We start from the raw sequence: 25,028 nt of genomic DNA, 5'->3' as shown, positions 1-25,028 counted from the left end.
GACTCCCCTTATTAAGTCCTTCAAGCCCCACTACAACCGCCCCACTCTTAAGTTGATCGTCTCCTCCTAGTACCAGACCATGTTGACTCTCACCAACGTCACTGGGCTCGACCTATGCCTTGCTTGTGTCGGAGTATATTTACTTAAGCAGGTATTCAACAAGCTAAAGAACCCTGCATATCCCCCTGGTCCTCCGGGGTGGCCTCTCATCGGGAATGTCCTGGACATGCCCCACATCAAACCCTGGCTCACCTTCACGGAGTGGGGTAAGAAGTATGGTGAGTGTCTCTTGTTTGCCACAATTTTGCATTTCAGGATCTTATCCGCAGGTCATATATCGCATATCGAGGTTCTGGGTCAACACATTATGGTGCTGAACTCTGTGGAGACTGCGATGGACATGCTGGACAACAAGAGCGCTATATACTCTGACCGTCCTATTCTTCCTGTTGGTGGCGAACTTATTGGCTGGAAAAATATCATGCCTCTCCTCCCTTACGGCGACCGTTTACGCCGGTACCGCAAAGACTTCCACAGCGTCATTGGCACCCGCGCCACTGTGGGAATATACAACCATGTCGAGGAGATCGAGACTCGCCGATTCCTCAAGCGTGTGTTCACAAAACCCGATCAACTACTGGCACATGTTCGACAGTATGTATTATTTATCTTTACATCAACAAAATTTTGATTTTTATAGCACCGCTGGCGCTATCATTCTGCGCATCTCTCATGGTTATGAGGTGAAAGAGAGCAATGACCCCTTCGTTGACCTTGCAGACCGCGCTCTGATCCAGTGGTCGCGTGCCACCGCTCCTGGCGCCTTCATGGCTGATGTTGTGCCATTCTGTAAGCCATAGCATTCAGACATTTACTTTCAACGGCCTCACCATTTTTAGTGGTCAAGGTCCCCGAATGGTTCCCTGGTGCTGGCTTCAAGCGTCTGGCCCGCGAATGGCACGACACTCTTGAAGAAATGGTTTTCGCACCGTACAAGTTCGTCGAAGATCAGATGGTGACCATCATATGTAGTTTTGTGAGTATGCATTGAAGTTTGACTTTCCCAGGCTGCTGGCATTGCCCCGGAGTCTTTCACCTCGAATCTGGTGAAAAAAGGCAGTCCTTTGTCAGAGGAAGACGAGCATGTTATAAAATGGTCTGCTGCAACTCTATATGCCGGCGCTTCCGACACGGTTGGTCCCTCCCTCCATATTTCTAATAATCATCTTCTAAGAACACTACACTTCCTTCCTCAGACTGTTTCTACTATCAACTCGTTCTTCCTAGCTATGACGCTGTTCCCTGATGTGCAGAAGAAGGCTCAGGCTGAAATAGATGCTGTTGTCGGTCCTGATCGTCTTCCCTCCTTCGCCGACCAAGGCTCTCTTCCCTACATTGAAGCACTTGCCAAAGAAACCTACGATGGCATGCTGTTATCCCTACCGGTCCGTGTATCTCGTTTAACGCATTATTAAGTCGTCGAACGGTATCTCAATGTCAGGTTTTCCCCACTGTACCTCTGAGGATGACATCTATGATGGGTACTACATCCCAAAAGGTTCCGTGATCATACCTAACATCTGGTTGGTACACTCTTCTCTTCATATTTAAAGTTTGAACCTCAGAATATAATGGCAGGTTCATGCTCAATGACCCCGAGAGATATACTAACCCTTCGCAATTCAACCCTGAACGCTTTTTGGCCAATGACGGAAAGAAGCCTGAGACAGAGCCCCGCACGATCTGCTTCGGCTTTGGAAGACGGTAAGTATGTAGTAGGTTTTTGTGCCATGCTAACTTTCTGCTCTGCAGTATTTGTCCAGGTATGCCCAACTCCGAGATTGTACTCTGACGTTCGATTGCTTTTCGTTTATAGGTATCCACTTCGCTGAAGCCTCTATCTGGTTATCTATCGCGATGTCACTGGCTGTGTTCGATATCTCGAAAGCCGTCGAAAACGGTATTGAGATCATCCCTGAGCTTGATCCAATATCAGGCACGATCAGGTATGTTACATATCTGGTCACGTCCGGCGCTGATCCGATAGATACCCTTCTAGCCACCCAAAACCCTTCGAGTGTTCCGTTAAGCCTCGCTCTCCGAAAGCTGTCGCGCTCATTGAACAGGATGCTAACTACTAAGCGTGCGAAGATGAAATACGAAGCTGAGGAAAGTGCTTGTTGTGAGTGGCGTTTTTCACCTGACATCTAGGTCTGTCACAGTTTGAACTTGACATCACAGTGCGGGATCAAATGTAGGTGTCATATCGGGATACAATTGTACATATTTTCTTGTTCTAATATGTTGTTGACAATGCATGCTCTGGCATTAATGACGCTTGCGGTCTACTTGTCAATTCGCCTATCTGGCACCTGCCCCACGATCAAGAACACATCAAAGTCTTTTAGCTCTCTATTCGCCGACTGACACCTCAGGTTTTATGCATGATGGCCACCTCTGGCTACTTCACCAACAAATCACGACAAACTTATCGTGCTGAGTGCACCATCATATTAGCATCGTGAAGTTCGTCTCTCAAACATTAAACTGCGGAGCCGCAGGCTTCGTTAATGTAAGGACTTCCCAGTGCCATCATATTTTTTTCATCTCCGTCGTTGTTCGTTGAGTTTGAACGCGTAGGATCTGAAACTTCGGTCCGACGCTCCTGGACTCTACCACGACCCACATCTCTCAGTGCCCCTTCATCTTTTAATCCAATCCAACCTAATATTTTCCTCCGAAGCCGGTTTCGAAGCGTAGACGGCTGGAAACAGGCAACAGCCAAACTTTCCCTCTGATGTAGTACAAACACGTTCTAAATCTAATCCATAGTATGTCGCCGAGAAGTTTGCTCAGCACATTCACTACCAATTCAGTAATCAGTACTTAAGTCCTTGCTGCTCCGAGCTCATGGTGTATCCCGACTCCTGCGTTCGGAGATGCCGGATATTATTCGTTGCCATGCGGGAACTTCGAAATTGATATAATGCCAATAACTTGAATAAGGAGTGGCTGAAGAACTCAGGACCTACATGAGCTACTCGATTCTTCCCACGGAAGTGAACTAGCTGCAAGGCCAGTAGTTGCGGCGTCATCACGCTGAGCTCGATCCTCTATTTGTCTTGTAAGGTCTTTTGATATCCTACTGGACCACAGTATGCACGCTTTCTCACAACGACTTGAATCTAAGAAATATTCGCCTATTATCGTCACAACACTTCGAAGCTTAGCTGCCGGTATATTATATCACGGATTTTGCTTGGATTGTTAGTCTCCCAATCGTAAGTGATTCCTTGTAATGAACAAATAAGTCAAGGACGGATAAATAAATAGCTTGCAGGCGGCCGTATGAGCATTACCTTGCGCAGAGAGCGTAGTAGTCGAACCTTTTAGATAGAACTTGAGTGTCCAGTCAGACTATGTGTAGAGACGCCAGGGCTGCGATGGTCAAATTCACTCTTTCTGGGCCGCCGGAGAAGGTGTCAGAGCGCCATTGGGCTGGGAAATAGCTGGATTGAAATCGGAATTGCCCGAATCACATGGTTGCAGGTTTGGCGTCAATTGGCCTATCTTCCCAGTCAAGAACTGAAAGAAACCATCAAAACATACATATAAATGCTCACTTGGAGTAGCGTTGTTCTTTTCGCCCCTGCCCGCCGACATGGTACGTTCCAGTGAAGCACGTATGCCAGAGATGAATGATGGGTCAGATAATAAAGGAGCGTCAGCCACCGCTCGTTCAACAATGGGATAGCTGAGAAAAGTGGGCCCAGTCATCAGTACTGACCAAGCGACAGTGAGCGGACGAACCGGTCGATTTCCCCTAACAGTTCACGCTGGACAGCATCGTTGGGCATAGATATCAGTTTTGGATCAGAAGACAGCCGTTGTCGGGCTATATCATCAACCCGAGATTTAAAGGCCTCAGTGCGGTCCTATAAGCCTGGTAAGCAGTCGTGTCACGTATGTATTGGATGATAACTTACACTACGCTGGAAATGTGACAGGAGATCACGTCTCAGACGGTCAAATTCGCCCGATTTTTTGAACCTGTGGTGTAGCTCTTGAGTATTACCCCGGTAGTATATAAAGTGACTCACTCGTCTATTAATTGGGTTGGATTGGTGATGGTCATAATACAAAGGGCGCATACTTAGCGCTGAGAGATAACGAGATGGCGGTCAAGGTGAGAAGGAAATAGAGACCCCGATTCGGACATAAGTAGATCATGATCAGGAAGCTGAGATTACTACCAAACGAGTTCTCGGCTTCGTCACGAACCAAATTTGCTGGCGTCTGACGCGTACACAGGTTATTTTTTTTCACCCAATCATCAAGATGGCACAAGAATTTCCGACTCTAAAAAACGACCTACTCCTCCGCGCAGCTCGCGGCGAGCAGACAGAACGCGCACCTGTATGGGTCATGCGCCAAGCAGGGAGATATCTCCCAGGTACGCCATCCAGACACCCTCTCCATCCGATCCATCATAACCTGCACCAGAGTTCCGAAAAACCCGTGAAACCCATGAGTTCTTCGAGATATGCCGCTCGCCTACTCTCGCAACTGAGATCACCATGCAGCCCATCCGGCGGTACGCCGGCCTTCTCGATGCAGCTATCATCTTCTCCGACATTCTCGTCGTGCCGCAAGCCATGGGTATGGAAGTGATTATGAACCCGGGCCCGCACTTCACTGATCCCCTGAACACGCCCTGCGGACATCGAGAAGTTGCCTCGCGAAGTAGATGTAGAGAAAGAGCTCGGATATGTGTTCGAGGCGCTCACCCTCACGCGTAAGACCCTTGCAGGGCAGGTTCCCCTCATCGGCTTCAGTGGGGCCCCATGGACACTTATGATGTACATGATCGAGGGCGGCGGAAGTCAGACGCGTCAGAAATCAAAGACGTGGCTCTTTAAATATCCCTGAAGCTTCAAAACAGCTGCTTGAGCGCACCACGGACATCTGCGTGCAGTATCTCATCGGGCAGGTGAACGCCGGCGCACAGGTTCGTCTTATCGTGCATTAGGACAGTGGGATCACACAAACTAAACTATGACTATCAACAGCTTCTGCAGGTATTCGATTCGAATGCTGGAGATCTGTCGCCGCACGACTTTTCTACGTTCTCTCTGCCTTATCTAAAACGTATTGCGGACGAAGTCCGTGAGGGACTCAAGGCACGACAACTTCCTGTTGTCCCTCTCACCTTGTTTGCAAAAGGCGCATCCCCATCCCTCGCTGCAAGCGCAGGATATGATACCATCGGCCTCGACTGGACGCTTGACCCTCGGGATGTCGCCAAGCTCACCGATGGTATCATTGACGGTAGAACCATCACTCTACAAGGCAACCTCGACCCCGTGGTGCTTTATGGCGGCAGGGATGCCATTGAGCGTGAGGTGAAGAGGATGTGCAATATGTTCCATGACTACTAGGGGCGGTGCATGCAAAGCATGGATTGCAAATTTGGGTACATGGTATCACACCGGGGGTTGATCCAGAAGACATGAAGTTTTTCCTGGAGTGTGTTCACAAGTACTCGGCAGTGCCGTGAGAGGGGCAAAAGAAGTTGTAATTATACCAAGGGATCCTTCATTTCACGCCGCCAACAGGCAGGTCGTTGCGGACGAGATCACCTGCTCTCGCATATCATTCCATAGCGCACCTTCTGGTAAGACGAGTGGCACGGAAAGGTAAATGAGATCAAGGCTACATAATATGGATGCTCGATGGATGGATGATTTGTGGATAATGTGGACAGTGCAGATATCGAAAGATACTAAGCCTATACGACGCCAGAAAGAAAATTAAATACAGAGAACGAATGAGGATGATCATTGTCGATAATGAAAAGTGCGAGAGCTGACTGAACGTGAACGCAACAAAGCAGGAATACAGCTTGCGACAGATCCAATGCTATGGTGTCTATGCAACGACATCCGCAGCGCTAAAGCTGCTTCTTCTCCGTCTAACGGGCCGTGGACCAGGGCGTTGTGTAGACTTCGAGGGAGGCATGACAATGGCAGAGGCTCCTGCCTTCATCCAGGATTCAGGTTTACCTGACCGTGTGCTTGGTAGTTCCGCCAGCGAAGGTGCATGATTATGTTTCTTGGTGAGCGTCGGTAATCGCGAAGGGGTAGGCGAAGGGGGTTGGGGTACACGGCGCGCTGATGGGGCACCAGGCCCTCTTGCAGCAGTAACAGTACTCCGCGCCGCTGGACCTCCAGCCAATCGGGGTATCTTGTTAGGAGGTGGAGCTGCCACTCGACTGCTCCTGGCGGCAGTAGTCTTCTGATGTACGCTTGTCACAGATGACCGTAACACCCGCGTCGGGCGTTGTTCAGACGCTGTTCCTCTTGCGCCCGAGACTCGAGTCGTTGTCCTAGCGCGAGGCCGGGTAACGGGTGGTGCTGCTCCAAGAGCAGGGAGGGTGTCATCCATCTCCACGTCCTCTTCGTCCGATTCAATAGCGACTCGTTTTGCCATAGGCGTCTTGCGCGGCTGTCCTGGCGGAGGTGTCTCACGCGTCCTCGCAGCTACGACAGCACGACCAGGGGTGACAGGTGGAGGAGGTGCTACGGGTGGCGTCAACGACCTGGTTTCGTGCATGACTTCGTCTTGTTCTGCAGGAGGTGTAGCAGGAGTCACGACATGTGCGGCAGCCGCGACTGCAGCTGCCTGCAAGCGTCGTATCTCATCCGCAGCGGCCCACTTGGCCCATTGAAGCTGCATCTGGTGCATATAATGTTGCTGTGGACCAACAACACAGCCTGGCCTGACAATGCGCATAAACGCAATCGCCTCCGATGCTGTAAAGCCATACTTCCAGATAAGATATGCTCCAATGAGGCATCCAGTGCGACCGAGCCCCGCTTTGCACTGAGTATCATATAAATATGTCAGAACAGCGAGCATATATATATATGAAATAACCCACGTGTACAGCAACAACCCCACCGCCCTCAATGACAGCGTCTGCCACATCAATGAAGGTGCGGACGATTTCGTCTGACGGGTTTGACCCATCTTCGAAACAGAGATCGAGATGTTTGATTCCGCGATCCAAAAATAGCTGTTTATCGTAGAGCTCTGCATTGAGACGGACGACGAGGTCGACTTTATGCTTCTCGAAATAATCAAGGCAATTGCAGAAAGCGGAATTAAGTTTACGTTGTAGAGCGAGTTTGCGAGGTGATTTTGGTGGTGAAGCTACACCAGGTCGCACAGGGGATGCGGGGACAGCAACAACAGTTTCGATTTCATTCTTCTGTTTTGTCCACGCATAATCTCTAGGCGAAGCAAATGCGATGAAGTTGGGGGTTATCCAGTTCCAGTCACCATTCTCGACCTTCTCATAAAACTCGTAGTCTTGGAGGTCGAAAACATCAAGGTCGATAAGGCGGTTTTGAATTCCTTTCCAGAAACCCCACAAACAGTCGTGAATGCTCAGGTTGAAGGTTGAAGGGCCACGCCCTGCGTCTCTGAAAGACATGAACTCTAGTTCGCTTATGGGTTGGAAGCAGCGCCATGGAGTGTAATTATGGACGATCAACTGAGAGTGGGTGAATACAGTAGGATTTTGTGAGATAACGAGTCATACCATGTACAGGGCCATCAACAAGGCAGCGTTAGCTTTACGACGTGGATCATCGGAAGAATAGAGAACGAGACGGTGTGCACTGAGATCTTCATCCTGTGGCGATCATGATCGCGTGCAAACGATCGAGGAAAATTGGACGCGTACCTTCAAAAGGCCGTGAATTAATAAGCATGCTTTGTAGACCATTGCGAGGTTTAGCGGCCCCAGTCCTGATAGAATGAGGTGTAGAGCAGTTGGTCATCGATTGTAAAGTAGTAGTAAATTGCGTCATCATCCGGGGTGGGGACTGAAGGACCAAGTGGTGCACCCATATGGGGTTGGGGGCGAATCTTTGGGGCATTTCCTGAGTTGGAGGCTGCGCTATTGAGAGATTGGGGAGATGGTGCGGGGTAGGGAAAGGTAGTAAAGTAAAGTCTAGAGATGGGGTTAATTCAAAAAATTAGATATGACGGGTCATGAGCGGACTTACCTGTCTCCAAAATAACAGAGCGGAGCGCAGGTTGGTGGCATGACAGGAGCTCACTGTTGTGAACGGTGACTAGAACGGTGGAAAGCCTCGTGGTGGTCAGAGTGAAAGACGCGGTTTGTGAGGGCAGGAACAATTGCCGCTATCAAGCCTCGAGGAAAGAACCACCTTACAAAAGGAAACGGGTCCCGTGACCGTCGCGTCAGGCTTCAAAGTTGCTTTCTTCACATCCTTTTGTTCTTGTTTGACAGATTTTTAAATCAAGGCAACTGCTCTTACTTGCCATGGCCACAGGCAGCTTCCAGACTCACAAAGAGAAGAGTCGACCAAGGATAATCCCAACTCCTTGGTAAAAACAGCGCGTCTGCAACGAGGCAACCCGTAAAACAACGTGGTGTACATTAATGCGCTGCAGCATCTAATTCTAGACGAAGCAGACTAGGAAGCCTAAACGCAACATCAAGGAGGGGGGTTACGGGCGTAACTGAATCGAAATAGACTTGCGAAGAACACGAGTATCGGATCTTATGATGGATTGTCGGGGATCGGGTTTCACAATGCATCATGCATCAAAGGCGGTTGAAACGCACTCTTGGGACTGCCCGCAGTTACGGTGCGGTCCTGACGACTGAGACTCTTCCTGGAGACTAGGTGCTGTAGCATTTCAGACCGTTGTGCGGGAAACTTCCGGGAGCTTGGAGAGTATTATGGCTGCTAGTCTCATCTTAAACTGCAGCATGCAATGCTGGCACGTAGTATTCAATGATACATGCTCTCTAGAAAGTAATCATATATGAAGTCCTTTGATGCTGCAGCGCTAAACTCGAAGGTGGATGGCATCGCGTTGTTTGTTCTTGTTGAAGCACGTGTATGTATCGGAAACCGCGACGCCCGTCAGCACCAGCTCGCCTGAGAGTCCACCACCAAAATCGTTTGGATAGCAGTAATCCCCTGAAATCACGCATAAGCGCGTTTAACTGTCTTCATCATGCCTGAGGGCCAGATTTTCAAGGTACTACTACTTACTACCCGCTAACCGCCCCGCACTGACCTCATCCCTGTGGCCCATAATCCTAGGCAACTTACAGCGGAATTCCCGTGTTCGAGATGTGAGTCGTTCATTTCACATTCAGGTCGGAGCCTCATTTATGGCTACGCGCCCAGGATGTGCAAGGGCGTTGCTGTCATGCGCCGGCGCGCTGACTCGTGGCTCAACGCGACTCAGATCCTGAAAGTCGCAGGTTTCGACAAACCTCAGCGAACCCGCGTACTCGAGAGAGAAGTCCAGAAGGGCGAGCACGAAAAGGTTCAGGGTGGGTATGGAAAGTACCAAGGTAGGCAATTTCCGTGACTCCTTTTTTGTGATCACTTGAAGAACACACCCCACTACAGGAACGTGGATACCTCTTGAACGAGGTCTCGCTTTGGCAAAACAGTACAACTGTGAAACTGCTCTGCGTCCCATCATTGATTTTCAGCCGGCAGCCAAGAGCCCACCTCTGGCTCCTAAACACCTCGTCTCTACAAGTACAGCGGCTCGTCCCCCGCGTCGCACAGCTGCAGCTGCAGAAGCGGCCGCCGCCCTTGCTGCTACTGCTCGCTCGCGTCGTAATGTAGAACCCCCAGTTGAATCTGATCACGAAATATTATCCGTTCATGCATCAGAGGATGGATCTATGACATCCTCACCTTCCCGCGGCTCGTCAAGTTCACGCACTCCCTCGCCCATCGGAAATAAATTTGGATCAACAGACGCTACTAGAGACCGCCGCAGTGGCAATCGTCGAAAACCACCACAGCGTCACATAGATGACCGCTATGATGACGAGGGTTCAGAAGAGGAACCCACGCAATCCAACGGCGCGACCGACCCACGCGCATACGCAGACCAAATCCTCGAGTACTTCATTTCTGACTCAAATCAAATCCCCCAGGTTCTCATTTCCCCACCGCCTGATTTTGACCCGAATACCGCCATCGATGACGATGGTCATACGGCATTGCATTGGGCCTCAGCAATGGGCCGCCTACGTATCGTCAAGTTATTGATCACAGCGGGCGCAGAAATATTCAAGGTGAACAAAGCAGGCCAGACTGCGCTCATGCGAAGTGTCATGTTTGCAAACAACTATGATGTGCGGAAATTCCCCGAGCTGTACGAACTTCTTCACCGTTCCACACTCAACATCGACAATTATAACCGGACCGTGTTTCACCATATTGTCGACGTCGCAATGTCGAAGGGGAAAACACATGCCGCGCGGTACTACATGGAAACAGTGCTCAACCGCCTAGCTGACTACCCCAAAGAACTCGCAGATGTCATCAATTTTCAAGACGAAGATGGTGAAACTGCCCTGACAATGGCTGCCCGGTGTCGGAGCAAGCGTCTCGTGAAACTTCTAATCGACCACGGGGCTAATCCAAAAATCATTAACAACGATGGAAAGAGCACCGAAGACTACATCCTCGAGGACGAACGTTTCCGTTCGTCTCCAGGCCCAACCTCCCGCCTCTCATCAATGTCCTTCCGCAATGCCCAAGCGACTCTTGGTCCCACAACCTCCAATGCAATGACGTTGGCCTACCCTATGAATGGTGACAAGCCGCCGCTCCATCACTCTGTCGCAGGGCAGAAGGCCAGCACGCGCTGTGTCAATGATATCACAAGCATGCTCGACAGTCTCGCCTCGTCATTCGACCGCGAACTGCAAGAAAAAGAGCGTGATATGACACAAGCGCATGCACTCTTGCAGAATATTCAGCAAGAAATTCTAGAGAGCCACCGCGCCGTGAACCAGCTCAAAACGAAAGCGGAGGGGCTGCAGCTGGCTAAGAGTGTGCTTGTAGATTTGGAAGGACGGTTACTTGACAAGATGGGGAGGCGGTATCGTCTGGGCTGGGAGAAATGGGTAAAGGACGAGGAGAACCGCGAAATGTCGATACGGGACGCTGCTGACGGAGAGTTGAGGATTACAGCAGCGACGGTGCCTTATCGGACGGACGATGACATCGAGGAAGTTGCAGAGCCTGGGAAAGACAAGGGGAAAGGGAAGCGAAAGGCATTACCCCAGGAAGAGGACATCTCGGACCTGTTGGCGATATATGCTGACGTGCCTACGGATCCGGAAGCACTGCGAGTCGCCTGCGATGCCTTACGAGAAGAGATTGGACTGCACAGGAAACGAAGGAAAGATATGTTTGACGAGTTGGTGTCATTCCAAGCGGAGGCGGGGACTGGGGGACGAATGGCTGAGTATAGAAAACTGATCGGGGCAGGGTGTGGTGGAGTGCAACCATCGGAAGTGGACAACGTGATTGGGATGTTGCTCGAGGTGATTACATTTCTTCGAGTATTGGCTGTATGACTCACCTTTTTTTGCTGTAGACGCTAGAATCAGAGGAACCCAGCGCATCATCGACAGCATGGAGCGGGTCCAAAGCTGGGCCGATGGGCTGACAGCCAGGTTTATTGAGGCATTGGTAATTTATGACATTCTTCTCTTGTAATCATACCGAGCCTTCATTGCTGGATCTTCAATGCAAAAATCGCACATCAATCGTTGATTCGCGTCTTCCTCATGAGACACGACTTTGAGCATACTTAAACCGTAGTTTGTATAGTCCTTTGCTGGAGTCAGGGTGCTTCCGCTTCAGGAGATGCCATTGTAAAGTTGCTTAGTCATCTACTACTTACTTTTCCTTTGAGTTGTCTTGAACGCACTGAGCAGTCTCGGACTCGATGTCACTTACCCGTATACAAGTCCAGCGAGCTACTACTGTCTCTCCATGGACGAGAGATTTCCGTCACCTTCTCCCTGTCCCAAAACACTTCCAGAATAGACAGACATGGTTCGACCCCATCACAAAGGCCGTACGCGTCAAAGACCGTATAAAATACTGGAACGTCGTTCCAGGTGATCAAATTTGCATACGCGGAGACACACGCAAGACCATCCACGAGGTTCTCAGCATAAATAAATTTACCAACCGCGTCTATTTGAAGGGTGCCAACCTCGTGCGTGGTTATTATACTGACTGTACCGCACTGGTGTTCTTCAGTGCTCACTGAGTTGTTTTGTAGCATGAGGGGAAGCAATACAAGACCCCGGTCAACCGCAGTGTGCACTACTCAAGATGTATGCTCTACATTGGCGAACAAGTGGGAAAGGCTACCTCAGTTGGTGAGCAGCCCAAGGCGATTTCGTAAGTGTTCACACCCTTCCGCGTCCCTGCCCTTGACTGTATAATGCCCACAGTATATTTGCGAGACGTATTGGTGTGCGAGATCCTCATTGGGATCCCATTCTCTACCGCTGGAACTGGAAGCGTCTGGTGCTCGCTACTGATCCATATACCCCGAAGACAAAGATCGAGTTAGAATGGCCTCAACGGGAAGAGAGAGACCACAAAGAACGTCAGACACTCTCATTTTACTTTTGTTTTATTTTCTGACCTCAGGATGATGTAGCTAATCCATTATTGGACACGACGCCAGAGACGGTTCGGGAAATAACGTACAAACCACCCGCGTTCTCTCTGTCCAAATTGATCTCCCTCGAGAGTGGCATAACTGAGAAGGCATACCTCAGGACGCTGTTCAATCCTTCCGCCGTTCCTTTCGACACGTCAGCGCCGATGGAGGTATATCTTACAAAGGAGCTGAGCAACCCTCATAGTAGAGCGAAGAAGCAAGCGCGCTGGCAGGCTGCTGCGAAACGCAAGAGCACGCTCTTCAAAAAGTTCGTTGCCCAGGAACTCAAGAGTCTTAATGGCCGGAGTATTCGGGATGCGCGCGCAGAAGCTGCTTTCAAGTACCGGCAGAAGCTGGAAGAGGAGAGAAAGTCAGAAAAGAAACGGAGGTGGTTGACCAAGGACCGTCTTGCGAAGATGGAGAGAACGTCTAAGCGCAAGGCAAGGAAGGCGGAGAAACAGAAGAGAAGCTCAGCCAGTTGGTCTTGCGAGATGCGCCAAACCAATTTATTCCTGGCCAGTCTGCGAGGAGACAAGAAGCATGATATTGTGTCAGGGGAATGCTTCTAGCTATAGTATATGCTTGGTTGGTTATCATCAACTGCTGGTTAATCTAGGCTCCAGTTATCTGAATTCCTATCAGTCTTTGGCTCAGCCTCTATCCCATTTCGCTTACAATATAACGTGAGAGACCTGCTTTTGGACCGGGCTAGTCTCCCGTTGGCAGACCAATAAAAGGAAGAAGTCCGTAGCTGGCACTTGCCCTGAACGTTGCGAACCATGCTGTACCATATCTCTTTCGCTTCCACCACAACTTTATTACCGGCAACGTTGCTTGCACTCATAGGCACAATGAACATTCGTACGTCTGCTACGGGTTCAGACGTGGGAGGTAGCATGTCCCGTATAGCTACAGAAGTCGAACACGACGACTCCGATGATGAGCGGACCATCATGGAGATTTCACACCCGCAAGATATGCGTGGAGACGCTCGTATACGCTGGGTATACTTTATGCTAGGGGCCGCTACTCTACTATCATGGAACGGTATGTCTTTGGGAAGATATGGATCTGTCAATGGCTGATATTTTCCGCCAGCCATGATCAATGCGAATCCATTCTTCATGTCGCGACTGTCGGGTTCACCACTGAGAACGTCATTTAGTTCGTACTTGTCCAGCGTGTTTACCGCCAGCAACGTGATTACATTGGGACATGCGACTATGACCTCGAAACAAGTGGGTGCCTGCATGCACGAGGGAGGTTTATTTCTGACCATGGCGTTCCTTTTAGTCTTCCCCTTCCAGGCGCGCCTTTAGGTCCACCGCGCTTACCTCGGCCATTGTCACCTATACTGTTTTTGACAACGTTCCTCCATCCTAATCCCAGTTCCATTCTTCTACTTCATCATGATAAGCACGTTCTGCTTGTCGGGCTGCGCGTCTTATCTATCGAACTCGGTATTTGCCGGCGCTGCACTCTTTGGCGCACCTTATATGCAATCGATGATGTCAGGGCCAGGCTGCAGTAGGCGTTGCTGTCAGTAGCGTGCAAGTCATCAGCTCCGCCATCTCAGTTTGGGGAACCACTCCACTGGATCTAGCTATCAGTGATACCGATCCTGACGGTAAAGCTGAGGAGAAATCTGCGCGTATATTCTTTGGAATTTCCGCGTTGTATATGATTGCTACGCTTCTCGCATATAGATGGCTGGCATCATTGCAAGTATATACGACAACTATGGGAGCTCTCGAGAATAACCTCAAGGCTCGAGTTGTCTCGGACGAGGTCGATGAACGACAACCTCTCCTACCTGCAGTGCCCCCAGGCGCAGTTGAAGGGAACCCGATTTTCCGTGTTTTCCAGGCGAATTTTATTTATAATTTTTCTGTGGGATTTGTTTTCACTGTAACTTTGGTATGTTTTTCTCAGACTGTCTGCCAGTAGTATCATTCTCCTCACCAGCGTCTGTAGGCTGTTTATCCAGCCATCACCGTCACCATCAAGCCGACGAATCCGAAGTATTCATCCTCTACTGTTTAGTGCTGTACACTTTTTGGTGTTCAGTTCGGTGACCTTTTAGGACGACACATGTGTTCCTTCCCACGACTCATAATCTGGTCGGCTCGACGTGTTTTGGCTCTAACTCTCCTTCGGATCCTGTTTATCCCTGCGTTCCTTCTATGCAATGTGGAACTTTCACTCCATGTCACGCCGTTTATCAACTCTGACTTGGTCTATATACTACTCCTGTTCGCTCTGGGCGTGTCGAACGGTTATATGTCTACTTTATGCATGTTAGGCGCGCCGTCGTTGGAACACAACAGGAGATTGAAGGGTCGACAGGAAGATGTTGATGTTGCTAGCACTGTCGCAGCTTTCTGCCTGATTGTGGGATTAGCAGTTGGTGGATTTGCGAGCTTTGGAGTAAGGGCTATTATCTGCAACTGCGACCCATTCATGTCCTAGATTTCTGGTCATCTCCTACGTACATACCTACGATACCATGGAATATCCCCAACATTAGTGGGAGGAGGGCTCTATTGTACCAATTTTTTCTGCGGTTCGATACTTTAATCGTAGCGGCGGCTCACCACCAATATTTATGGTTATGACTGCACTTCCTTCCTTTTAATTTGACTAGGGTAGACTATTATCTATCATAGTATATCACAACATTGATTCTTGTCATATTCCTGCAGAACCTCATGGATTGTCTCCCATTTTGTCGTTAGTCACGGCGACCATAACCCGAGAAAGACCATTGGGCCGTTCGAATGGAGTCAAGCGGTGCATACGACAGTGCCTTTTCCATACGTGGGCCGGCCACCAGTGGTTGAAGTCGTTGCCGGATCATGAAGCAGCAGATGCAGAAGCAGCGACATGTGAAAGTCACCAGCAGGAGAGGGATGAGCGTGTAGGTGTGGAAAGAAGAGGACGCAAAGCGGCTGGAGCGGAACGAAGTGCGCATGCAAGCGTACAAGGACTCAGATGAGGTGAGGCAATGGGAAGGAGAGAGCAAACATCAGCAAATCACTTTGCCTCTGTGGGCTCTGTACAGAGGGGGCCAGCCATTTTTTGGTGGTGGGAAAAAAGTGTTTTGCTGATGAAGCTCGAGAGACATGGGCCAAAGCGAAACTAGGAGAACTTGAAGCCCCACTCCCGGAAAGCCTGACTCACGTTCGACGAATGCGAGCCGCATTGATAAGTACCAACTGGGTGTTGCCAGGCTTAAGACTTGCCCGATGATCGGACGTTTATATGTACAGAGCGAGATAACTCTTGTGGCAAGTAAACCTTTTTAAATTTAAATGGAGCGGTTGCTGCGGACTATCATATGCCGCGGAACTTTCCAAGGTCATTACATCATTTACACGCAGAGCGTCGTTTTTTGGGTTTGAAACTATGTATACTTCTCTTTGATCTGACGATATATTTTTTCATTTTCACATAAAATCTTCCATAAGGCCTTTTTTTCACCGCTGTTTCCTGTGATGTTGCTCGTCTCGCATCATTACATCCGTAGGAAAAACTGCGGCAAGAGTTTATGATATTTCGGTCGGCTTTGAATCTGTGTCCCTGCTGTGAGTAGCCGTAAGGTCCATCTTAGGTAAGCTGATTTCAATGGAAGTAGTCGTGCCGCTCCTCTCTTGAGCGCAACCGCTGCTTTCCTTACATCGTCGGGGTCGTTATCGTTAAGTCCTATTGTGGGGTTTCGCCACTGCCCGTGTTTTTCGACAAGTTCTTTGCGACCCAACATTTTCTACCAATACAGTAACTTCAAAATTCATACAACAGATCTGCCTCCCATTTCCAGCGATTTAGTAACTATAGCGGCAGATGTTGTTCTCGTCGAGATTTGTCGATGGATCGGTGAGTGTTGTCTATTACCGTCACATTTACTATCAATCCAATAGATGTTCGACATCAGAGCTCAGTTGTAAAGATAACGATCCATCACTGCACGACATTGCGCCGCATCATATTCGCTCAAGGCAGAAACCGAGTATGGAAAATTTGCGTCCTCATGGTACTCAGTAATATACTCTGACTCAACAGTTTATGCCACATCACAGAACGGAACTTTCCTTTCGTTAATTTGCCTACGGGCCATCAATATCACAGCTAGGTAAGTAATGGCCGCTCGTCACTGGTATGCTTACGGTCACACTAGCACTGGGTATGAGTAATGTACCTCGTTGCTTTGGGAAGACCAGCCTATTTGAGTCAGTCTTCGGAAAGCTTACTGGAAAGATAATTTCAAGGACTTAGAACGCTCTAGGCTAGTAGGTCACTGCCAGTGAAGAGTCCTCTAACAAGACCTATACATGCTTTTGACCGGAACTAAATCGTTGAACCTCCAGGATATTGATGCAGTATGAAGTACCTGGATCCGCAATGCGCACAGCCCCTGCATGCATTTACTACTTGCATGGCATTGATCATGTATTGGTCAGGTGCTTCCTCCCGTGCCCAGTTAGGTTCTGAAGGTTCTATTGTTACGCGCTCCTCAGCTTAAGCCACACAGCAATTATTATATCTGTCTTGCATCACTGCCTGTTATACCCTATTAATTATCTTCTTGTGTCAAGAAAAATGCTTCCGCCACTGATTTACAACCCGGGAGAAGGCACAAAATTCTTGTTGCTGCTCCTCTGGGCAGTTTGCTCTATCTGGTCCCCCAAGGCAGTGACCGTTGGTGTCGGGTGAGTTCCTGAATTGTGACGGCGATCGGCGTTGGAAAGCGCCTAGGACGACAAACATTGGAGCTAATTGTACAGACTCACAGTCATCTTATTTACGAAACTCGTTTACATTCACACTTTGAACCCCCCATATTCTCATGATGGTGTTCTGACTAGAAGTTGGCTGAATCAAGTAACGTTGAGTTACTGTTTCAGACCGAGCGCTGAACTGACCCTGGATGGCCAAGCTTTTTGAGATGAGAATTTTGGATGGCAATACAGTCTTATCGCGTCCTCCGAGGCTTCTGAACGGCCACCAAAGATGTACTAATAAACCTACACAGGAGTTTCGTTCATATGATTCCTAGGTGCATTCCGCTCTATTGATGAAAGTCAGCTTCACTCATGCGCGATACAAAGAGTGAGTTCGATGGCTCATAATGACTTATGCTCACTATTTTCTCAGAGATCCTATTGTTCTTACTGCTGCTCCCATTTCTTAAAGGAGCGTACGCCAGCATGAATTTTACCAATTGCTTCATCCAGTTCAAAGCGGGCCCCAATGCATCTGGATTGGTGAATCGCTATGGCGAAATTTTATCGTCATCAGACATCATAAACGCGGTTGGGTTCACATACCAGACCTGTTCCAAACATTGCCGCGGAACAGAGAATCCTACCTGGGCAAACATATCGCAACAGTTCGGCACCTGGCTATTACCCTACCTTGCGCTCATTTCCCAGCTGCCCTTTGGTGCAAGACATAGAGTTGACAATCTCATGTCTGCCATCCTCATAGTCGGTTCGCCGGTTCTCGCCGGTTACTCGATGATTCTCACCATTCTCAACGCCAACTGGATTAGTCGTCAATTCGATAACCTATCCTTCCCCAACACTAAATCCGCCGTCCGTATCCTTATAAGCTTTCAACAAAGTCCACTCAGGATATCAAATGAAGACTCATTGCTCAGCTCTCTCGTTGTTCTGCCGGACAATGATGACTGGTGGCCGACCATTGCCGATTTTCTCGACTACACCCATACTTGGTCCATTGCATCTGCAACAACCATTGCGTGGGTCATTGTTGCCTACCTACTGACGGTCGCCAGCTCATTATCGGATGTCCTTTCCAATATCAATTCCAACGGTCAAGGGACGGGATCGGTGTGGTTGTGGCTTATCCCAATCGTTATAGGTTGGCTGCAACTGTCCCCAAAGTGCGATTATGTACGCGTTAGAAAGGCCATGGACAACGCGGATGCAATGGCATTTGTAGCCACCGATGACTCGGATGCAGTTGTAAAGGCATCAGATCTTTCCGAAAGGCGAGCAGTATCCATTGATACCGATATGGAAAATCCTTCTTCTCCTGACGAAATGTTAACTCCGCCTGTCTATAACTACGCCAGGGCCATTTCATGGTCTCAGTCGGCGGAGGACGTCTTCAATGCTTTTCGAATAGCCTCCAACAATGCCAAAATACACAAATCAGTCGCGACCGGTGCTACATGGAACAATGCGAATAGGAGGAATTTTATTGAGCCCAGCAACAGGAAAGGAAACACATCCGAAGTCAATGCTTACTGCAGACTTCCTCGATACGCAGTACGAAGCCCCTGGGCGACAGGGATGTTCTCTCGCATGTTCGTGGCCTCGCTACTACCCCTGGCTTTGCAATGGGCAACAACTGGAGCTGCGATATTAGCTGTGTATTTTACTCCAACTGTGGTAAGCAGTATTTGATATGTAGTTATCTGCGCCTGTTGTTGATCAGCCACACGCGACAGGGCCTTGGTTGTAGATCTCTCGGTTACATCATCTATGGCGCATTTGCAACGATAATATGGGTGATGCTTGTTATGTCGAGCATCTTGTCGCACTACGCATCCTCATACTCAGACAGACCCAGGAGTCCGTCCTCATCTATCACCATCCGTCTCGTAAAGGCAGTATCAAACCTTTTGAGATGGGGAGGTAAATTTGTGGCGATCGTCAATGCAATTGGGATAATTGCGGCAGGGATGTTGCAGTTTACGAATGTCTATGATAATTGTTACTGCAACTCAAGTGTGTTGGGGAGAGGGGCCCAAAATGCATATACTATTGTCGTGTTGGATGATTCAGACTTTGGACAAACCAAAGCTGCTTGGTTCGGAGCGTTGGCTTTGGCTGGGTCTACCTCTTTGGGATTCATTTTTTACATGAGTTTATTAACTGATCTTGTACCTATATGAGGTCTCGGACGATGGTATACCACACTTTATACTTTGAGTGGACGTTCCTCTGGTTGTTGGCACATGCACATTTTCATCCGTTTTACTGTTTCTCACTCTCAATTCTTCGTCAATCGCGACGTTACATAAATGGTGATTCAGAGAGTAGCATTTTGTATTCGAGGTGATCAAGTTGATTTCTAGCTCATATTTGTATTTGTGTGTGATGAAGAATTTGTTTGTCCGTGTGGATGATTTGCAGACTCATGGCATCAAGATGACCTGTGCAAGCAAGGCGATTATTTGCCGTTTTTCACCACTCGCTAGACAAAGTCTTCATAGCCGTGATTAATGAGATAGGCCTTAATATTGTTATCTCGTATCATTTCAGGCTGCGATCGACACTAGTCGACACTGCCCTTTCATGTCACTGAACAAAGTGTGTCAACATCATGATATCCCTCTAGATCTGATGGGCAGAATCCGGCGAATGCTTGACAGTACCCAAATTCCGGTGAGGATTTTTTACTAAAGTATAAAGGCAGAGACGCCTGTTTCCAGTAAGTCAAACCATTTTATATAGGCCTGATCTACATGCATAGTCGATACGACTAATCTGATGCGCTTGCACAAAAGCTCTCAGGCAGGTATGTGCAATGACTGGACTACAGGCTTCTTGTTTTCTCATTTATTACTTGGGCTTAGCTCTCTTACTACTGGTGCACGTTGTCGGAACAGTCATTGCGGCAGTTGACTTCACTCGGTGTCTGAACGACATCGTAGAGTGCAAATACTACCCAAAATTTAGATGGTTTACTCAACGGTGACGGAGATCCTGTATCGAATGTTTCTGATGCAACATCGATCAGCTACTCGTTGTGCACATCCCGATGTGGTAACGGGCAAGAACCTTTCCAGTGGTTTGTATTTTTGCAAGAATTCAGTACGTGGCTATTGCCAAATCTTGCACTGATTTCGCAGCTCCCCTTTGGGGCACAGTACAGACTTGATAATCTCATGTCTACTGTCTTAACTGTCGGGTCACCGACACTTGCTGGTTACTCTCTATTCATCACCCTCCTCAACTCTCGCTGGATCAAGCGCCGGTTTGATCACTTAGTGGACTATCCTAATTCACGTTTCGCACTCTCCATCTTGAGCAGTCTTCAGCAAGTCCCGCTCAGACTGCATCCTGATCGCGTACGCTTACCCTCTCTCCTTGTCCTTCCGGAAAACGACTCCTGGTGGAAATGTCTCGCTGAATTTGTAGACTACACCCATACATGGTCAATTGCGTCCGCAACCTCCATTGCATGGGTCGTTGCTGCCTATATCTTCACTGTAGCCAACTCACTTGACATAAACGTTGCAGCCAATGGAGAGGCCACCGGCTCAATGTGGTTGTGGTTGATTCCAATAGTTGTCGGATGGCTGCAGCTCTCCCCAAAATGCGACTTCAATCGCTTACAAGCTGCTTATGACCGTGCAGACCGACACAGTATGCGCACAGAAACAGCGGATATTCGTGCTGGGATGTTGCCCGCGTCGTTCCGGAGAGCGTTGGCAATAACTGCTAAGGAGGAAGATGTGATGTCTCCAGACGAACTCCTCACCCCTCCGGTGTTTAATTACTCTCGTTCGCTGCGATGGGCATCTACAGCAGAGACTATCTTCATGGTATTCAAAGTGGCATCAGAGAAGGCTCATAGCCATCTTCCCGTTTGTGGGAGCGACAGGGCCGAATCCGACATTACCATTGAGTCCAACACTACCTGAGACATTGATTGCAGAAGCCGACACCTCCATGACGTCGCCGTGTACTGTGCACAACTCAACGGGATGCAGAGCAGCCATTGGGCACCTGGTGTGTTCACAAGAATGGTTATCGCTTCCTGCGCTTCGCTTGCATTACAATGGGGAACAGTCGGAGCAGCATTTATGGCAACGTGGTTCTCTCCTACAACAGTGAGTCTTCCCGTATATTTGTGGTCGAGTTGGCTGACATCTGATAGGGAATGGGGTGTCGATCTATGAGTTATCTCCTTTACGGAGCCATTTCGACTTTAATTTGGATGATGCTCCTGATGTCCAGCATTCTCGCTCACTCTTCCGCCGCTGACCCCCGCCAAGTATCGCCATCTGCACGTGTTACTTTAGCGTTCTCGCACGTCCTGAGATGGACGGGCAAATCATTGGCCCTACTAAACTTCTTTTTGGCGATCATGGCATGTGTATTCCACTACTCCAACTTCTACGATACATGTTACTGCAATTCCAGCGTGTTTAGCAGGCGAGGTGCAGCATATGCTGTGATTATCGAAACCACAGCCCAAGCTGCACAGGCTAAGGCTGCCTGGATCGGTGCCCTTGTCTTAGCGTGTACATCAGCATCAGTTTTCCTTGGTATCCTTAATCTTTTGTTGGACACTCTACCATCGTAGGCAAGTGAGAGGAGTAACTTGTGTTATAAGACTATTTTACATAAAAACGCTTAGTCACGCCAGTTTCTGATACCTACTACTTACGACGGACAATCTATTTCTATGATCAATTTATGAGCTGTAGTATTGTACCTCTACATACAGTTCTCTTTGCGTTCTACAGGTAAAAACGGAACGGAAGGCACTCGACCTTTGTGCATAACATGGTGTTCACCGTTCAACATCTTACGGGGTCGCGAACCATAGCGGGCGCGACAAGAAGCAGCCTGTGAGTTCAGTACTTTTCGGCACGACCAACACTCAAACACCATTGAAGAGAACAGAAACTGAATGGGACAGTCGGCCGTCAGCAGAATCCTTCAAACAACACTTCAAACACTCGTCACGATGCGTACTAAGAGGTTCGCAGCCAGAGACAGATTCAGAGGTAGCAAAGACAGAAGCATGATACCAAGGGAGGTACGTTTATGTGGCGGGAAAGTTGCCGTGTCGAGTGCACGAGATGCTCAAGGACGTTTGGAAAGAAATGTGGATATTGGCTGTCTGATTGGAGAACAATCAGCAACAGCAGAAGCACGGCCAACTGACAACTGTAGCCCACCATAAGAGAAGTGCAAGAAGTTCATGCAGGAAGAGAGTCCATTGAGCGACATGGATGGAGAACTCAGGGATTAAATAAACTTTTCAAGATTGAGCTGGGGATGGGCCTTGATGGAAGAGACATGTGGCAAGAGGTAAGTACGGTGGATGTGTCTCAACATAGTAGATGCTGACGTTGTTCGGCCAGCTTCCTCCTCAGTGGATCAATTGTGACCTGTACCGGTTTGACTATTCAGTGCTAGGAAAATCCCATGTTATAATGGCAGACCCAGCATGGGATAACACATGAGCGTGCGCGTCTTATGGGACCATCCCACCGTATGTGAGTCTAAGTAAATTTTGGATAGCTTCCGTATGGTACGGTGACCGACGATGAAATTCGTGTCATGCCGATACCAACCACTCCAGGACGAAGGACTGCTCTTTTTTGGGTCACCGGGCGTGCAACGGAAGTCGGTCGGGAATGCCTCCGAGTACGGGGGTACACTCGTGTTTTTGGGTTAAGATTAATCAGGCACTGATATTCAGTAGCTCCAACGCATGATCCACACTCAACCACATGAAAGAGCACATGCCCGTCGGTGTCAAGACGCGCACAGACGCTGCAGTGAACCTCGCTCATTTCCCCCCCTGGACAAACTGGGGACTCGACACTGGCGTCATTATGAGTGAGGTGCGCGAGATAAGTCACAAACTAGACGAGGTGTACGGGCTGATCGAAAGGATGTGTCCTGGCAGGTGGAAAATTGAAAATTTCGGAAGAAAGCACAATACGCGACCTGGGTAGGTGGCAGCGAACAGTTTTATATGTTGTGGTGTACTGAAGATTTGATGATGCTCCGCAATTGGCTAATGCTCGGGAATCAGCTGGGTCCGGACTAGATATATGAGGAAGATCTACTAGTAGCAGCGCAGATCAAGGCGAGATACCCAGAACGTTTCATGTCTGTGTCTGGTCAAGCTATGATCACTAGATAGTCCTATGCATTGTTCTCAATGGCAGCTTTCGGTCTCGTCTCACTCAATGCCGCTATTATTTGTGAGGTGGGTTAGCTTCTTGGTAAGTCTCACCTCCGTATTTTGCACGGGATACACACACTTCTCTATATTATAAACACAGATTACATCCGACTAATTATGCTACCCACTCTCGTGTTCCGTGCGATCCGTGGTGCATTTATGTCTCTGTAGTTTTCGTCTGCTACCGTCACAAACAATCATACACTTACTATCAATCATCCCCGAATAAGTGAATTCGCGACTTGCTAATGAGCCGGGTTTGCTCTCGCTTCTCTGAACGCATGTCAGATCGCAATGGCCTGAATCCCACGTTGAGATGCGGACCGCGTCTGTTCCGTACCGACCTAATCTTGGGTGCCTTTTGCCATCAGGTCCTCCGGGCGTGATCACGTTTCCTACGCTCTCTTCTATCCCTTCCGCAGCTGGACTAAACGTTGAACCTCTTCAACTAAACCGAGACCTTAAACACGTCTAAACCACTGAGGGTGTACATGTCCAATTCAGCATCCCAGTGGGGTTCTCCTACCGCTTCCAAGCGAGCTCTTCTCATTCATGGCATGACCATGTGCTCGAATTCCTGGGAGGGCATTGCTCAGCTGTTGGTAGCAGAAGGTCAGGTCATAACGCTGTAGTGACTATCGTTCTAACAAATGATCAGGTTTCTTCGTTGTAGCACCGAACCTCCTTGGACATGGAGGGAGACGGTGCACCAACTATCGGATATCCGACTTTGCAGAAGACCTCCGACCATATTTCGCCATGGACACGTCCTACGACGTGATCATCGGTCATTCCTTTGGATGCCTAATTACCTTGTCACTCTTGCCATTCTTGCCCAAAACGAAAGAAACCACTGTTATACTCGTCGATCCCCCCCTCGACCGTACAGAAGTGCAGGTCAAGAAGAGTCAGAATGTGTTTTTAGAGTGGACGACGAATGTCAGAACTGCGGAAGAGTACATGGCTGACAACCCTACTTGGCCACGACGTGACTGCATGTTAAGAACGCTGGGAGTCGCCATCGTTGATCCCAACACCATCGAAGTTCTTCGGGTAATATTTCAGGTGTTGGAATTGGATGCATTGCTGACAGGCTCTGCGAACAGCGAAACAAATCATGGTCTTTCAGTGGGTTGCTCAAAAACATACCACCTCACATCAAGATCACCGTACTGGCATCAGATCCGAAGCTCGGCGCGAATTGTCTCTTGGAGCACATACCTCGTGGCATTGAGAGATTGGATGCTAAAGTTCTGACCGGCATCAGTCATTGGATTCAATACGAGTGTCCGAATGCTATTTTGGATGCAATTCCTCTACCAAGAGCAAAATTGTGAGCCATGCAGAGAAGGGATGGTTTTCTGCAGCGTTGTTTTCGTCTATGACCATCGCATCCAATCGTGTACTTGCTATTTAGATTGTTTGAGACCCAGCATGTGGTAATCGATTAGTAATTATAATAGATTGTAAATATTCGAAGGTGAACGATTCGATGAACGACGATGAAATACGTATCATGCCCATAC

General features: G+C 48.8%; 13 protein-coding genes across 13 annotated transcripts; 11 read left to right on the top strand and 2 right to left on the bottom strand.

Moving 5' to 3' along the window:
• Positions 1–79: 79 nt before the first annotated feature.
• On the top strand, positions 80–2,141 carry BJ212DRAFT_1478615 (cytochrome P450; the record flags this gene model as incomplete). Its single annotated transcript, XM_041339735.1, has 11 exons — positions 80–278; positions 330–654; positions 701–849; positions 900–1,015; positions 1,068–1,193; positions 1,257–1,445; positions 1,477–1,583; positions 1,639–1,764; positions 1,813–1,823; positions 1,877–2,006; positions 2,060–2,141. The coding sequence occupies 11 exons, from the start codon at positions 80–82 to the stop codon at positions 2,139–2,141; spliced, it is 1,560 nt and encodes a 519-aa protein (XP_041195784.1).
• A 1,023-nt stretch (positions 2,142–3,164) lies between these two features.
• Positions 3,165–4,220, bottom strand: BJ212DRAFT_1034181 (uncharacterized protein). Its single transcript, XM_041328892.1, has 6 exons — positions 4,101–4,220; positions 3,987–4,050; positions 3,811–3,935; positions 3,624–3,754; positions 3,360–3,570; positions 3,165–3,292 (listed from the first exon to the last, which is right to left on the bottom strand). The coding sequence occupies exons 1-5, from the start codon at positions 4,133–4,135 to the stop codon at positions 3,536–3,538; spliced, it is 390 nt and encodes a 129-aa protein (XP_041195783.1). The 5' UTR covers positions 4,136–4,220; the 3' UTR covers positions 3,165–3,292; positions 3,360–3,535.
• A 118-nt stretch (positions 4,221–4,338) lies between these two features.
• Positions 4,339–5,633, top strand: BJ212DRAFT_1553244 (Uroporphyrinogen decarboxylase; the record flags this gene model as incomplete). Its single annotated transcript, XM_041341930.1, has 5 exons — positions 4,339–4,453; positions 4,504–4,667; positions 4,732–4,891; positions 4,932–5,008; positions 5,070–5,633. 5 exons carry the CDS (start codon positions 4,339–4,341, stop codon positions 5,436–5,438), a joined length of 885 nt encoding a protein of 294 aa, XP_041195782.1. The 3' UTR covers positions 5,439–5,633.
• Positions 5,634–5,928: 295 nt separating this feature from the next.
• Positions 5,929–8,284, bottom strand: BJ212DRAFT_1553234 (protein-tyrosine phosphatase-like protein; the record flags this gene model as incomplete). Its single annotated transcript, XM_041341929.1, has 6 exons — positions 8,073–8,284; positions 7,911–8,017; positions 7,748–7,812; positions 7,604–7,696; positions 6,941–7,555; positions 5,929–6,882 (listed from the first exon to the last, which is right to left on the bottom strand). Exons 1-6 carry the CDS (start codon positions 8,111–8,113, stop codon positions 5,929–5,931), a joined length of 1,875 nt encoding a protein of 624 aa, XP_041195781.1. The 5' UTR covers positions 8,114–8,284.
• Positions 8,285–8,934: 650 nt separating this feature from the next.
• BJ212DRAFT_1340489 (uncharacterized protein) lies at positions 8,935–11,651 on the top strand. The gene is made up of 5 exons (XM_041335109.1): positions 8,935–9,081; positions 9,147–9,178; positions 9,234–9,403; positions 9,462–11,404; positions 11,458–11,651. Exons 1-5 carry the CDS (start codon positions 9,058–9,060, stop codon positions 11,527–11,529), a joined length of 2,241 nt encoding a protein of 746 aa, XP_041195780.1. The 5' UTR covers positions 8,935–9,057; the 3' UTR covers positions 11,530–11,651.
• A 160-nt stretch (positions 11,652–11,811) lies between these two features.
• On the top strand, positions 11,812–13,112 carry BJ212DRAFT_1266710 (uncharacterized protein; the record flags this gene model as incomplete). The annotated part of the gene is made up of 4 exons (XM_041330597.1): positions 11,812–12,087; positions 12,160–12,275; positions 12,329–12,486; positions 12,541–13,112. 4 exons carry the CDS (start codon positions 11,812–11,814, stop codon positions 13,110–13,112), a joined length of 1,122 nt encoding a protein of 373 aa, XP_041195779.1.
• A 408-nt stretch (positions 13,113–13,520) lies between these two features.
• Positions 13,521–15,012, top strand: BJ212DRAFT_1445869 (nucleoside transporter-domain-containing protein; the record flags this gene model as incomplete). Its single annotated transcript, XM_041338161.1, has 5 exons — positions 13,521–13,590; positions 13,642–13,785; positions 13,933–14,053; positions 14,091–14,460; positions 14,587–15,012. The coding sequence occupies 5 exons, from the start codon at positions 13,521–13,523 to the stop codon at positions 15,010–15,012; spliced, it is 1,131 nt and encodes a 376-aa protein (XP_041195778.1).
• Positions 15,013–17,069: 2,057 nt separating this feature from the next.
• Positions 17,070–18,036, top strand: BJ212DRAFT_1340468 (uncharacterized protein). The gene is made up of 4 exons (XM_041335108.1): positions 17,070–17,249; positions 17,325–17,421; positions 17,477–17,649; positions 17,695–18,036. The coding sequence occupies exons 1-3, from the start codon at positions 17,140–17,142 to the stop codon at positions 17,594–17,596; spliced, it is 327 nt and encodes a 108-aa protein (XP_041195777.1). The 5' UTR covers positions 17,070–17,139; the 3' UTR covers positions 17,597–17,649; positions 17,695–18,036.
• On the top strand, positions 17,634–19,462 carry BJ212DRAFT_1297884 (uncharacterized protein; the record flags this gene model as incomplete). Its single annotated transcript, XM_041332636.1, has 3 exons — positions 17,634–17,649; positions 17,695–18,956; positions 19,016–19,462. The coding sequence occupies 3 exons, from the start codon at positions 17,634–17,636 to the stop codon at positions 19,460–19,462; spliced, it is 1,725 nt and encodes a 574-aa protein (XP_041195776.1).
• A 635-nt stretch (positions 19,463–20,097) lies between these two features.
• Positions 20,098–21,882, top strand: BJ212DRAFT_1297883 (uncharacterized protein; the record flags this gene model as incomplete). The annotated part of the gene is made up of 5 exons (XM_041332635.1): positions 20,098–20,220; positions 20,250–20,384; positions 20,423–21,201; positions 21,232–21,406; positions 21,454–21,882. The coding sequence occupies 5 exons, from the start codon at positions 20,098–20,100 to the stop codon at positions 21,880–21,882; spliced, it is 1,641 nt and encodes a 546-aa protein (XP_041195775.1).
• Positions 21,883–22,550: 668 nt separating this feature from the next.
• BJ212DRAFT_1340461 (uncharacterized protein) lies at positions 22,551–23,012 on the top strand. The gene is made up of 3 exons (XM_041335107.1): positions 22,551–22,616; positions 22,670–22,773; positions 22,830–23,012. The coding sequence occupies exons 2-3, from the start codon at positions 22,768–22,770 to the stop codon at positions 23,001–23,003; spliced, it is 180 nt and encodes a 59-aa protein (XP_041195774.1). The 5' UTR covers positions 22,551–22,616; positions 22,670–22,767; the 3' UTR covers positions 23,004–23,012.
• On the top strand, positions 22,560–23,673 carry BJ212DRAFT_1553182 (uncharacterized protein). The gene is made up of 3 exons (XM_041341928.1): positions 22,560–22,616; positions 22,670–22,773; positions 22,830–23,673. Exon 3 carries the CDS (start codon positions 23,042–23,044, stop codon positions 23,267–23,269), a length of 228 nt encoding a protein of 75 aa, XP_041195773.1. The 5' UTR covers positions 22,560–22,616; positions 22,670–22,773; positions 22,830–23,041; the 3' UTR covers positions 23,270–23,673.
• A 588-nt stretch (positions 23,674–24,261) lies between these two features.
• On the top strand, positions 24,262–24,839 carry BJ212DRAFT_1266865 (uncharacterized protein; the record flags this gene model as incomplete). Its single annotated transcript, XM_041330614.1, has 2 exons — positions 24,262–24,555; positions 24,609–24,839. 2 exons carry the CDS (start codon positions 24,262–24,264, stop codon positions 24,837–24,839), a joined length of 525 nt encoding a protein of 174 aa, XP_041195772.1.
• Positions 24,840–25,028: the final 189 nt, after the last annotated feature.

This window comes from Suillus subaureus, assembly GCF_016647635.1.
Source record: "Suillus subaureus strain MN1 chromosome Unknown BJ212scaffold_8, whole genome shotgun sequence".
Classification (NCBI taxonomy): domain Eukaryota; kingdom Fungi; phylum Basidiomycota; class Agaricomycetes; order Boletales; family Suillaceae; genus Suillus; species Suillus subaureus.
This window is presented reverse-complemented; position numbering and strand designations above follow the sequence as displayed.

Coding starts and splice junctions, on each gene's coding strand:
- BJ212DRAFT_1340468 (XM_041335108.1), top strand. CDS start 17,140: ATGCTTCCGCCACTGATTTACAACCCGGGAGAAGGCACAAAATTCTTG. Junction 17,250..17,324: donor GCAGTGACCGTTGGTGTCGG/GTGAGTTCCTGA, acceptor CTAATTGTACAG/ACTCACAGTCATCTTATTTA. Junction 17,422..17,476: donor CTAGAAGTTGGCTGAATCAA/GTAACGTTGAGT, acceptor TGGATGGCCAAG/CTTTTTGAGATGAGAATTTT.
- BJ212DRAFT_1340489 (XM_041335109.1), top strand. CDS start 9,058: ATGCCTGAGGGCCAGATTTTCAAG. Junction 9,082..9,146: donor CTGAGGGCCAGATTTTCAAG/GTACTACTACTT, acceptor CCATAATCCTAG/GCAACTTACAGCGGAATTCC. Junction 9,404..9,461: donor TGGGTATGGAAAGTACCAAG/GTAGGCAATTTC, acceptor ACCCCACTACAG/GAACGTGGATACCTCTTGAA.
- BJ212DRAFT_1034181 (XM_041328892.1), bottom strand. CDS start 4,135: ATGACCATCACCAATCCAACCCAATTAATAGACGA. Junction 4,051..4,100: donor CCAACCCAATTAATAGACGA/GTGAGTCACTTT, acceptor GCTACACCACAG/GTTCAAAAAATCGGGCGAAT. Junction 3,755..3,810: donor CTGTTAGGGGAAATCGACCG/GTTCGTCCGCTC, acceptor CACTTTTCTCAG/CTATCCCATTGTTGAACGAG.
- BJ212DRAFT_1553182 (XM_041341928.1), top strand. CDS start 23,042: ATGAAAGAGCACATGCCCGTCGGTGTCAAGACGCGCACAGACGCTGCA.